We start from the raw sequence: 14142 nt of genomic DNA, 5'->3' as shown, positions 1-14142 counted from the left end.
ACAGTTTCTGTTAGAAATTCCTTCCTACCACGCAGGGAGCATTTATTGTTGTATACTGTATGCTTCTGGAATAACTACTTACCACATCAAGTTCATATATAGACAACAAAATCTAATTAGCTTTGCCAGATGCATCTATATGTACTTTTGAGAACTTATATTTCTGTTTGCACATTCATTTGAACAACCAGCTTTTTTCCTTTTTTTTCCATTTATGCTACAATGCTTTCAAGTTTTTTTAGACTAGGCATTGGATTATTTTTTAATGTATGATTTGTGTTGAAAATGCAGTAAAACTGGTTAAATGAAAGGTACAGCATTAGTGGCTCCTTTATATACAGTAATATGTCTGTTCCTAATGAGTGACGGTTTTATACAGTATATACAGTATATAGTTTATACAGTATATACTGTGTATTGCTGGGTAGCTCATTCCATACTCCATACTCACATTCACAATTAAGAGCTTCAACTCTCTTACCTTGAACTCAAGTCAAGGAGTCAGGGGGTTCTCTGTACAAATCCTCATCACTTATCATTCTACACAATTGACACCCTATGATGGGAGTGCCTTAATTATTTTTTATTTATTATGCCTTAATTATTTTTTCTGATTCTTATTGCTGTCATTTTGAAGCAAAAATACATGGTGTTACTGGAAGCATCTCATAAATAAGTGTTAGGATAGGATTGTTATTGATAGCTTTACAAGCTGTCAGTTATACATACTGAGCCCAAAATGGGGTGAAAACTATTTCAGAATTAGTTTAAATCTAATCATAGTATTAATGCACCAATACGCTCACAATAATATTAGAATATTGTGTACAGGAGGCATTTCTTTATCTGATGTGTCTGGGGAGGAAAAACAGCTATGGACATATCCCAACCAAGTTGTTGAAGCTGATATCTTGGTTTCATTTAAAAAAAAGCTGGATGAGATGCTTGAATCATTTATCTACTTTCAACCAAATGGGTAAGATGGGCCAAATGGGGCTTAGCATTTATAGAAACAGGAAATAGATCTTAGTTCTTCAAAAGAGGAACAGAAACTTCAAAGGAAAATGGGAACCTGTTTCTTATAAAATAAAAGATCATTCTCATGACAATGAGAATGTTCATGACAGATGCACATCCTAAATAGTAACTGAAAATCTTTCTCTGTATACCAAATAGTACATATAAAAGCAGGATATTGCATTTGGTATAGTGTGGGTGCTACAAAAGGAAAATAAATTTTCCTATAAGACCACTTACTGTATAGTATTCAAAGTACAGTTTCTTATTTTTTCCTTCTACACTTGTTTTCTTTAGTCTGAGAATGTTTGAAGTTTTAGTTATATTGTATTGGGGGCCATTTTCCCCATCTCCAAGAGGGTGTGTTTACTTATCTCCAAAGATTATCATTGCTGTGGTCTCATTTGGTAAGATAAAACAAAAGACATTTGTGGGGCTTCGATCTGACATCACATTCAAAGAGCTTTATTGGCATCAATGATGAATTACATTATAACCAAAGTATATACATTTAACACAACATTCACAGACAAACATTATTGGATATTTACATACTGTATATCACAAAAAAGCATATAACATTAGTGAGAGACAGCATAGCTCCCTGTCCTTTAGGCTGTCACAGTAGATCACATATTGGGCTGCCGGCTCAATTATTCTATGTCTCCTTCTCCCTTGCCCAGCAGGATTGGAAGGATTAGATTTGATATTTTAGGGAAGAATGTCTAAACACAGAGTATTTCTCATAGTACAGCAGAAAGTATACAGTATCTCTATCACTGCTTCTCTTTTGGCAGCCAGGGTGATGCCCAGTTTCTATGGACAAGCTATGGTCACTGAGCCTGTACTTCATCAGGATCTGCTTTTCTTTGTTATCTCTTACCCTGGTCAGATATTCAGCTAGTATGTTTTAGCCCTGCTCAAACTCTTTACCCTCATCCTGAGAGCCCACTGTTTTCCTGAGGCCTGGAATCAAGGACTGATCACTCCCCTTTATAAAAGTAGAGACAGACTCAGTATATATACAGTACGTGAATACTGACATTCCTTACTGGGCACAATGTCCTGAGTAAGAGTAAGATTGGCTTCTTATTAGATCACCGCACATCCTAAGCACACTTAAAGATAAACACAACCACCAAAAAGGTATTTGGCACAAGCGGATAAAATGTATGACATAATTAAATCAATGTTTTTGGAGAACAGATGTGCAGTGAAAATTGGAAACAAATGGACAGAATTCTTCACTCTGGGTTGTGGGGTGAGATAGGGCTGCATCCCGAGTCCAAACATGCTGGTGCCTGGTTCTACTGTTGCCCAAAAAACAGAGGCTGCAGCAGAGCCCGTTACTTCTGGAGCAGTACTGTTAGACATGGGCACTCAAGGTCAATTGGATAAAGACAAGTGACAGGGAGCTTTCCTAAAGAGAGCCAGATCACAGGGAAACTGGTAGCACTTCACAGTGAACAACACCACACTTGAGCACACAATAAGCTACACATTCCTTGGTCTGACTTTCAATTTGTCAGACCTGGTGGTGAAGGCACTCAGGGCTTTCTATGCAATAAGAAGGAATCTTTTCAACATCAAGCCTCCCACAAGAATCTGGATTAAAACATTTGAATGCTTAATACATCCCTTTTCCCTGTAAGGCAGCGAAGTGTGGGGTCCAATCACAGACCAGGATTACATAAAATGGGATAAAGACTCCACAGAAGCTCTGCACTTTTCTGTAAAAACATCCTTCATGTGCAGAGAAAAATTTCAAACAAAATGTGCAGGGCAGAATAAGGCCAATACACACGGCTGATCAACATACAGAAAACAGCAATACAATAATAGCTACATCTAAAAAGCAGTGAACAAACACAAGAGAAACAGACCCTGATGACGCACAGGCTCAGTAACCACAGTCTAGCCATGGTGGCACAGACAGACCTGGCTGTCAAGGGAGGATAGCCTATGTTCTTACTGCCAGCAGGGAGAAAAAGGAACAGAGATGCACTTTCTGCTGCACTGTGAAAAATACTCTGGAATCAGAGTGAAAAATGTGATTACCATGCAAAATAATATGGGATCCTTAAAATAACAAGCCTTATCCTAGAATTCCCACACCAACCAGAATCAGAGCAGCTTCCAATCCTTCTAGGAGAGGGGGAGGGAACTCATTGAGCTGGTAGCCCAGTATGTGATCTCCTGTTATAGCCTGAAGAACAATGAGCCTGTCTCTCAATAATGTTCTATTTGTTGTATGCATATGTAAATGTGCCATGATGTGTTTGTATTGGAAATGTCTGCAGATGTTGCGTTAATTATATACACTTTGGCAACACTGCAATTCATTGGTCATGCCAATAAAATTCATTGAATTGAATTGAATAGTGTGTATTTCCTTTTCAGAGTCCTGTAACATTCACATTTGTGTTGGGTTTACGTGTGTGTCCCAGTGGAAAAGGCAGTGCTGTTTGGCTTGTGCTGTGATTTGATTGACTTTGATTAATGCTGTCTTGAGGTTGGTACTGAAGTGTCAGTGAGCATCATTAGGACCAGCTGGCAAAGGGGGTTTTCTCTGGGCTTAGTTCTTGTCTCAGCGGGCTTTCTGGAGTTCTGGTAGGATTCTGGTTACTGTTTTGGCCTAATTCAGCCCTTGTTAGGTATTCTCTGCTAAATAAAGAATATTTTTACTGAACAGTTTGTTTACATGTTGTTTACACCAACACTCAAAATATGCCAATTGTCTTGCCTTAGCTATAAGAAGTACTGATAAGGTAGGGTGTAATTAACTTAATTAGTTAAAGTTTCAGTAAAGGATTGTTGTGTTTAGAATGTACATTTACAGTTGTGTACAAATGTTTAGAGATCCCTGGCTAAATTATATTTCAATGAAACTCTAAGTGAACAGAAGGTAGCACAACCTCTAAATGGTACAAAGTTAAACCCAACATATTTCTGCAAGTTGTATTGCAAAATTAATATTTCTTTTCTGATTTGAACAGATTGAAAAAATAAAAAAGTTGATGTGATGTGCAAATGTTTTATTGCCATTCATGACTATTTTTTTAAGTTATGTTTTTCAAAGGCTACAAAAGGCTACAAAACTTGTTTGACTTGTAAAGCCTTAAATTAAGTCAGGTGAAGACATTTGCAGTATTGAACAAATGACCCATTTAATCTCTCAGATTGTAATGCCTATTTTTAACAACTGTAAGATCTTCAAGCAGCTGTCTGAGGACTTGAAAATTAAGATAATGCTCAGTTACAAAGCAGGGGGAGGCCAGCTTGCAATTTCAACTGTCAGAAAAATCATTAAGAAATGGAAGTTAAAGGGAACTGTTGAAGTCAAGGCAAGATCTGGAAGACCCAGAAAAATAATTTATAGAACTGCAGAAAAACTGTTCAGATCTGCAAAGCCGAACCCACAGATCACTGCAAAGGACCTGCAAAGTTCTGTGGACTGTTGAAATTAAAATGGAATTTTGGTCACAACCACAGAAGATACATTTAGAGAAAAGAACACATTACCAACGATTAAGCACTGCTTGGATCTATTATGCTTTAGCGTTGTGTGAATTTTGTGAAAGCTTAAGGTTTTGGAATGGCCTTCATAGTCCCCGGGACTACTGTAAGAATATTTCTGAGCTAGAAAATTTCTGTGAGGAAGAGTGGGAAAAAAATCCAAAAGAAAGAATAGAAAGACTCTTAGCTGACTTCAAGAAATGTTTGAAGGCTGTGATTTTTGTGAGTGGGGGGGATTAGAAAATACTGACCAATTTTTTGGGTGCCCAAACGTTTGCACAAGCCATATTCACTGTTTTATTGTTTTCAATATCTACAGAAAGTAAATATTGTAAATCAATACTAATTGTGCATTTAAATTTGAAGAAACATGTCATGTTTACATTTGTGCCACTTGACTCAACTTCTTTTAGAGATTTGCTGAAACATAAAATTTTACCAGGGGTGCCTACACTTTTGCTGTAATAACATCTGGCCTGGGGTAGTGGGTAGAGTCAGGTTTAAAGTTAGAGTTAGATATAGGTTTATGCTTGAAATAGTGTTACATTTTGGTTACAACTATTGCTAGGTGTAAGTTGAGGGTATAGATTGTATTTCAGTCGTAAGTTAATATTAAGTCAGAGGTTAAGGGTTAACGCTAGAGTTAGGCTTAATTTAAGACTAGAGGTAGGATTAAATACTGTACAGAATATCATTTTTTGAACTGATTTTATCCAGTACAGCGTCTCCAGGGAGCCAGAACCTATCATGGCAAGTAACAGCCATAAGGCAGAGTACACCCTGGACAGAACCAGTCCATCACTGGGCACACACTAACAGAGGCAGCACACACTTACACCAGAGCCGACTTTCCCACAAGCCAATTAACTTACCAGAATGTTTTTGGATCATGGGAGGAAACCAAAACACCCAGAGGAAATGGGCCCGAAAACGTAGATGACATACAAAATCCACACAGTTAGCATCTCAGTAATTGAACCGAGGGCCCCAGTGCTGCAAGAATGCAATGCTTACCACCGCATCACTGTACTGGTCAGTAGGGTTACAGCTCAAACATAATTCAGGATTACTGGGTAGTAGACTTCAGTTAATCGGCTGACCTTGAATTCAGAGTTGGTCTAATTTTTAGACATGTTAAATAGTCAATGAACCACAGGAAGGTTTTTGGACAGATTTTTAGTGGGTGTATCATGGAGATATCACGTGATTTAGCTCTTAGTCAAAGCTGTTACTTGCTTTTTCTTTCTCATGTAATGTTTTATTCCAATCAATACTTTCAAAACATTCAATAAAAAAACTACAATAAGTACTTCTAAGCATGTGTTAATGCCTTTTGGATTAGAAGGATTCTTGAAAACCTTGTCACTACCTTGCTTTTAACACTAATAACTGCACAAAGTTCCTGCTTCAGCTCATTATGAACACCTGACAGAACAACCTGTACTTAACATTTCAATTTTTTCCAGTTTTTCCCTAAATTGCCAACTTTTTAGTCTGAGAGAGTTGTCATAGTTCCCCCTTCAGCAGAATTGCAAATGGATCGAACAGTACTAAATTTATACTACTGTGACCTTGTCATGGAGCTGTTTATCGTCTTAGACATGTTGTCAGATTCTTGGGTTTTCCCATAAGATCAATTTAGGTATTTTAGTCTATGGCTTCTGTTTGTTCAAAAGATGAAGCCTCTATGTTTTTTAAATTACCTTTGCTGTTTAAGGGATCCTTAGTTATTTTTTTCCCACCATTATGTTACGTTTAGAGTTTGTTACAGTTCCTTTTTACAAAAAAGATCATTTAATAAAAATAAATCTCTCAAGCACCCCTTCCCATTTGTTGTTAGTTCTGAAGTCAATTCCTAAACTTCCACTTAAAAAAAAAATTATTTGAACAACATGGACCGCCATTTTACTGTTTTAGCTTAATATCATGATTATTTAAACAGGAAAATGAAATAGAGCCACTTCCAGGTGAAATTAAACAATGCTCAAACCTGGCAGTTCTTGCTCGAAATAATAGCAAGATTATTGGGTTCTTGAGTGGCTGATTTCGAGGCTGTGGTTAATCATTGTGTTGTAAGCAAGCACTTATGAAGCCTTCAAAACTCTTATTGTTTGTGACCCTTAGACTTTTAGAATTACCTCTTTTATTTTAAAAAATTAACTGATGCTGACTTTATTTCGAAGAACATCATTCTCTTAGTGCTTATGGGCTTCAGATATCTGACTGAATTTTGGTCTTGGTTTTTGTTTTGTTTGTTGAGGAGGGGAGAGGGAGCAGGTATCAGACAAATGTACTGTATATAAGACTTGAGATTTTAGGCTGGGAAACCAGTTCATCCAGAAACATTTCAAATAGATATGAAATATGGAATTAATATTTACAAGTTATTAACAGTTTTGAGATTTAAGTTTTACCTCATGTAGCTTTTTACTATTTTGAAAGCTCTCAAAAAAAGAGAACTATTAGTTTGTAGGTCAGAGAACCTGCGGTTCAGCAACACTGACAGTTTTGTAACACTAGTACACTAACAGTACTGTACAGAAACTGAGTTCAGAATGAAACCTACTTAGAAAGAAACCTGGAATGTTGAAGAAGCCTTTAGACCTTATATATAAATAAATATATGTTTATTTTTAAAAAAGGATCATACAATAATTTAGTGGTGTAATACAGGTTTTATTAAAAACACTGTGAATTTGTAATATATTACAATATATTCCAACTTATCAAGGGCATTTCTTCAATCTGCTGCTTCCACAATAACAATATGTTAAAACAGAGAAACATTTCATGCAGTAAATAAATATTTAATAAAACAGTTTATCTAAGAAACTTTACAAAACTAACATTTTACATAATAGCAATCTGTCTATTTTCAGAATAGGACTCTGTGGTAGAGTTCTTAACTTTCTACTCCATGATGAAGACCATTTAAAATGTTATTTAAGGAATGTCTGCCAATGATAATTGAGCAGACAGGAACAAAACCCCCAAAGTTAATATTTAAGAGAGATACTGTAGCTGTGTAATTACTTTGCATCTAATTTGAAATTTAATTTAATCTATTTATACTTGAACAAATACATTAATAATAAAATTATAACTTTGTTTTAAGATTTTTTTATTTTCAGCATAGAGATCGATCAGTTTTGATTGGCGAGAGTGATGCATTTTTTTTCTAATTTTCTGTTCTCTTTCAGGAGGGATGAGTTTTATCAAACTGCACACTTTTGGACTTGCACGCTACACTTACATGATCCTGTCCAGCCTGCAGCATGCAAATGGAAGCCCAGTTGCCCAGATATATTGTGAGACGGAATATGATGACCCCGACACTCAAGGTGCCATTATTAATTTCAATGTGCTGAACGACAAGGGAGACATCATTGGATATTCCCAGGTATATACAGTAAGACAAAAAAGTGTAGCTAAGTTAAAATAGCTACAGTACTCCATCCTACCTTTTCCGTCTCCCTCAGATTAATCAGTAACATTAATATTGTAATACAGAGTGACAGCCCACAATGAAAATGTCCACATTAAATTGATAGTTATTGTACAAAAATACTGCTAAAGAGCAAAAAATTCAGACAGTCCTTATCTGAACCACACTCCCCAGAAGGGAAGTGACCTTCTGTACTACATGCTGTAATTGGACCAGATAGAAGAAGACTATTAGTTCAGTTACATTTAAAAATCAGGAAGCAAATGCTTGCAGTGGCTCTTGTCCTCTCTGAGAAACACAGCAAAGACTCTGAAGTTGTCCTGTATCAGAGTTTGTCCCTAGATATGAGAGGCTGACAGCCACTTCACAAATACCAAAATTGAATTTTATACAATGCTGATTCTGATTTAACAATAATGAGAGGGGAATTATAAATCCCATGTGCTGCGGACCTATGATGTAAAAAACTGCTGGATATAAAAGAAATATAGTCAATAGTATAGGGCTGAAATATAATGGAGAAGAAACAAAAAAATGTTCAAATGAGAGAGGCTACACTGAAACTAACTGAATGATGTGTTAATAATGAGGCAGAAAACCATCTTTATGATGTTGTTAATGATACATTTTCTGCTACAGAAATCTTACCCTCATTTTTTTACTTTAAATAAAGCAGAAAATATGTGCACAGTGACACATTTTATTGAAAAGGTGAAAAATAGTCATTTTCCCTGTGGGGGCTAAATCGCTGATTTCACAGCAGGTGTGATGAAAGGGCTTAGTCTTAAGTAGCTGCACCTGATTCAGTTATTCACGCAGAAAATGACCTGAGACAAACTCACCTTGGTTTGAATCTCCAATGTAAGCCCTCGGCTTTATGAGCATGTATACGGCCTATTATTTTAACCTTGAAATAGAAATTTAAAGTACAAACAGTTGTTCAAAAACAAAAAGCTATGTACCAAGAAGCTTTGTGATCTATCACACCATGTGAACATTGTTTTACTTTCTTTTTTTCTTGAATCAAAAAGGTATTTTCACCAATCTTACAAAAGTGTAATAATTACTATTTAATACGCATTTGCATTGTTGGAAACCAAAATCTTTTATTGAAAAAATCATCCTTAAAGACCACCTGTAAATTTCATATTAATAAGAATATACAGTAAATAACCCATCCAATCTTAGGCAATTTTTGTACTTTTCTTATTTATTAATTTTGGTAAGGTGCTGTTATACTGTCGAAAAAACATCAAACAGGAAGTCCACTTTTCATATTATTGCACGTGGAGAGGAATAATTCAGGGTTCACATTCCTCACTAGAGTTTGAGGGAAATCGGCTTCAGATGCTAACGAGCTGATTTTACACTTTAAAAGAGACTAGCTCAGAGAAAAGTGTGTTGAATCCGACAGTGGTTCAAATCAAATAGAATCACATAGAGAAAGCAGTGTACTTTGTTCTACCTAGGTTTTGAAGCAAAACTTTTGTGTGTTGGCAAAAAGTAAACTGTCTATAGGTTGAAAATACTATGTTTTTGTTGAGGTCTATACTGACTACTACAGTATTTCAGGACAAGTACTGTATCTCTGGTTACCTGTCCCTGGCCAAACAGGACCAGCTAGTTCAATTAGGCTTTAAATAAATTGAGAAAGAAACATTGCTGTAGGGATGAAGACCAAACGACATCTTGCTCTCAACGTTAGGTTTGTCAATCTCAGTTGATTAACCACTTTCATGATTTAAAAAAAATATGGTTTAAGGTAAGTAAGTCATCCAGACCATGCTACCCTGATAGGACAAGGTGGTAACAATAGGAAAAAGAAAAGAAAAATAATAAAATATAAAACAAGAAGTCCTTTAAGGAGCTTTTGTTTACATTTAAATAATCAGAGAACCCTTGAGTGTGTGAAGGATAATAATATATTTCATTATTCTGAATGACGCAGTTATTAGCTTATACTGCCTCACGGGTCTCAGCTCTTGGGAAGCCTCCTGTTCATAGTTTACGTGTTCTCCCCTGCATCTGTGTGGGTTTTGTACCAGGCTCTCATTTGCTCTCACCTTCCAAATAGATGCTAGTTAAAAGGGAACTGCAATGCTATTTTTATATTTTGGGGTTAGAAAGAATCAGCGTTGAAGCTGATTTGAGTGCATTTCAAACCACAATAAAAATAAAATGTACACAGTAACTTCTAAAACCACAAATTTGCATCGCAAAATATACTAAATTTCCACGTATGCACATATTCACACATGCCACATTCTGTGATTCAGAACTAGGCAATAAAGGTTGCAGTGACGTGATGCAGACTTATACCATTTTAAACAAGCAGGCTTGTGAATACATCTCTTTTAATCCAATAGAAATATTGCTCTCGACTTTGCGATTTGTCGATCGAATGTCGATTTGCGATAACATGGCATTTACAATACTTTCCCAAAGTTCACAATTATGTGTATAGTTTTAAAATTTGTAAATTTTTTCTATACCATCAGTGAATTTATTCTGATACTATGATATGTTACTATGACAGGAGTTGCTCTTTAAGTTAATTGGTGTTCCTGGTTTGTCCCTGAGTATGTGTATGAGCACCTGTGATGCATTGGCATTCCAGATTACCTCTCCTTGAGCCTTGTGCTTACAGCATGGCTGGCGGGTTGTCATCATCCTTACCAGGTCTAAGTGGCTTTTTCACAATGATTGGATGGATTTCTGAATGATTATAAGCGCCTATTTTAAAACAAATTGAGTAGGTTTCTATGTCCTTTAGAAAGTGAGCAGAATGCGATTTGCTGCCAGTGCATAGCTTATTTAACCTGGCATATTTATTTGATTTTGGGGGGAATCATGATAGAAAATTGTTATGTGACGCCTACATGTGTAGAGATGTGAGAATATTTTATTTTTATGAACTCATTAAACGCTTCATGTGTTTTAACAAATGGCATCCTGCTTTCGATCCCTGTCTGTAGTGCTGAACTGCAGCAGAGATGGGAGATGGCAGTCAGAGTGCTTTACTGTAATTGGAGGAGTAGAGGGAGTGCATCTGTTAGACTTGTTGGGCAATAAATCACTTCTCAGGCAGGCAAGATTGGAAAACCTAAATCCCTGCAGCTAAAACTCTGTCACTCAAAATATAGAATACAGATTTCTATAACGTATTGTTGTGTGCACTGAGCAAATATAGTGGCCCTTCAAATTTTAGGTTTTCATTATAGTTAACTGATTTTGACAAAAAAATAGCATTTAAAATCTCTCACCATCCTGTGTATCTTTAAAAAACCAGCAATATGCGAAAAGACAATTCCTAATGCAAGAAATTGTAAAGGGTTAATAAAGTGATGTTAATATAGCTGCTGTAAATACATGTAGTATTTAATAACATAGTAAAATTACACCTGAAAAAGACTCCACAGCTGAAACATTTTGTTTTCTTTCTTCTCTTTTCAGCATGGAATAAACCTATTACTTGTTCCATAGTATAATTATGTTTCAAAATGGCTTTTTAAACTACAATACTTTCAGTTAAAAAAAGAAATGGGTGACAGTGCTCATTTTAAGAAATATGTGTACATTCCACCAATCACTTCCCAGATTGTCTCTGGTAAGGTGATTTAATCCTTTTGGTCAATTAGGGTTATATAAGGTATCTCACTAAAGAATCAGATTGAAAAACACACTGAATAATCATTATAGAAAATTGTTAGACAACTTCTAAAAAATGTTTTAAAAATTGTTAAAAGTGTATAAAAATGAATAAACAATGTGGCAGGATTTGTGCATAAAACAGAATTTAATAGTTCCTTGAATGTTTTGGAACTGTGCCATGATGAAAATATTCAAAAGGTGTTTATTACTAGGTTGATTTTGTACAGTATGTGTAATTCTGGCTTCCTCTGTAGACCTCAAGGCAATCGGTTTTGAGAAATCTTTTAAGAAGCCATATTTACTGAACTATTGAATATGATAAATTACATTTTAAGCAGAAATAATGTCAGATAATCAGTCAAAACATGAAAGACATGAGAGACATGAAAGAAATATAAGAACAGATGATTTCCACTCCTTTTACATGATGTATAGTAGTGAATGCTAATAGAGAGTATCATATGGCAAATGTAACAGTGGGAGAAAGGATTCTAAACATTTGTTTTTACTGGCCTTATAATAGTTATCCCCACAATCTTTTTAGAATTCTTCATTTTGATTATTTGTATGAAGTTTCAGGTGTTTTTATATACACTGTAGCTTTACTGCTGAATAGAACAAGTTATTTGAGCCTTATTACAAAACTATTGTTCTTCCTTTCTTGAACAATTAAGTATACTTTCCTGTTGATTATACCTTATAAAACTTAATACTATAATACATTAAGGTTACAAAGAACCTAAAAAGCATGGCCACTTGCATTTATTTTCCCACTATCAGTAAACCCACTGTTTCTCACTTACAATATATTATGAACTGAACACTGGAAATTCACATCTCTTCTTCCAAGCTTTGTTATCCTTAATGTTAGATTCCTGGACATTGAGTACCATTCTTCCTGTCTTGAAACAGCAAGTAAGGATGTCTTGGATGTTTAGTTCCATTTAGAATAGAAAAAGCATGAGCAATTAATGTATTATATTGGCTGTGTCGTTTGCTTAATTGAAAGAAGTGTTTATCTAAACAGAAAAAGAGAACAAAAATGTCAGACATATTTTTCAACTTTCATCCATAACACTAAGGTCTGTAATATCATCCAGATTAAATAACTGCTTATAGTACTTTTCCTCTCCAGTTACTAAGAATTAATGTTCCGCTGTACAGCTATTAAATTCATCCCAGATAATTCTTAATGTACTACAGCTTAATGTCAGCTCATCTTTTTCCTTGGCTGTAGCTTTCTGAGTGAGTGAAGCAGGTAACAATTTATAGCTGTGTTTGTGTGGCTGTTATGCAGTACTTTCAGACATCTAAAAACAGAAAGAAGATATATTTTATTATTTAGGTGCAATACTGTCCTAGAAGCTGTACTGTCTCAGCCTAAGGGGTTAAAATTCCACTATGGTCCGGTTTGTAATATAAGGGTTCAAAAATGCTCTGAGCTCATTTTGTTAAGTGTTCCTTTGTTGCAGTATGATGCCTTGGAAAAGTATGAAGATTAATGGTAGATCTAATGGGTTTTTTGGCTAGATGCCTAACAGTAACCTCCTAAAAATCACCCAAGCAGCATTTTCAGACTAATTCTGTTGAAAACAACCATAAAACAAGAATTATGATGGCAGAACTCCATACTGATCTGTTGCTTGAAGCAGAACTGCTCTCTATGGGAATGATTTAGTTACTTCTATCAGATCCCATCCTGCTCTCCTGAGTTTACCTCGTTATACAACATGCATACTAGAATTTGCCTAATATTTTATAACTTACTGCTTTAAACAAACCTGTTGATTTTTTCAGAGTGACAAAACCATTATGGATTCAGTTTCCCTTAAGTCTAAATAGACAAAAGACTAAATCCTTTCACTACACATGATATCTAGTATTTACTCTAGATAAATATAAAGAAATCAATAGGATTCTGTAGACTTTATAAGGATCTCAGAGAACAATCCTTAGCAATCGTAGTTCATAACAATTCTTCATAGTTTTTGGACCGCTATTACTTGAAAATGCTGATGTTTAAATTGAGGCTGGTGTAATTTATCATGGAGGATACCTTTGTCTTGCTCCATTATACTGCTGGTTCAATTAAAGTAGAGTGAAATAACAGCCTGAATAGTATGAATTATACTGACCTGAAGCTTTGCTAGCTTGGACAATGTTAAGGCCAGGCTAGGGATGGCTTTATGCTATTTTACAAAGTCACACACATATAAAATATCAATGCTTTTTCGTGTTTCTTCTTCTGTAAGTCTCTTATTTTCAAAATATTTGAGTGAATATACAATATAAAATGCTAGAATCAACATATTCTTTAGGGTGAACTGTGTGAAGTCTACAATGAATTTCTTTGGAAAACTTATTTTTTACTGAGGGAGTTTAAGGGGTCACTTTATTATCAGAAATGACATTTACCAGCTTCAGCCAATAAACCTTAAATACATATGCTTCATGTTCACTCAAACAAAAGCAATTTTCAGTGACTGACAACAGAAGAACGTGCTCTGCTTAGT

General features: G+C 35.3%; 1 protein-coding gene across 2 annotated transcripts in view; it reads left to right on the top strand.

Moving 5' to 3' along the window:
* The window catches only part of mocos (molybdenum cofactor sulfurase), a 236771-nt gene that overhangs the window by 159695 nt on the left and 62934 nt on the right, over window positions 1–14142 (top strand). For both annotated transcript variants that reach the window (XM_015357181.2, XM_069195015.1), the window contains one exon: window positions 7734–7933. In XM_015357181.2, coding sequence (XP_015212667.2) covers window positions 7734–7933 — 200 coding nt within the window. The remainder of the gene's footprint in view (window positions 1–7733; window positions 7934–14142) is intronic.

Source organism: Lepisosteus oculatus, chromosome 10 (genome assembly GCF_040954835.1).
Source record: "Lepisosteus oculatus isolate fLepOcu1 chromosome 10, fLepOcu1.hap2, whole genome shotgun sequence".
NCBI classification, from domain to species: domain Eukaryota; kingdom Metazoa; phylum Chordata; class Actinopteri; order Semionotiformes; family Lepisosteidae; genus Lepisosteus; species Lepisosteus oculatus.
The sequence above is the reverse complement of the archived record's forward strand: the minus strand, read 5'-3'. Positions and strand labels throughout refer to the sequence as shown.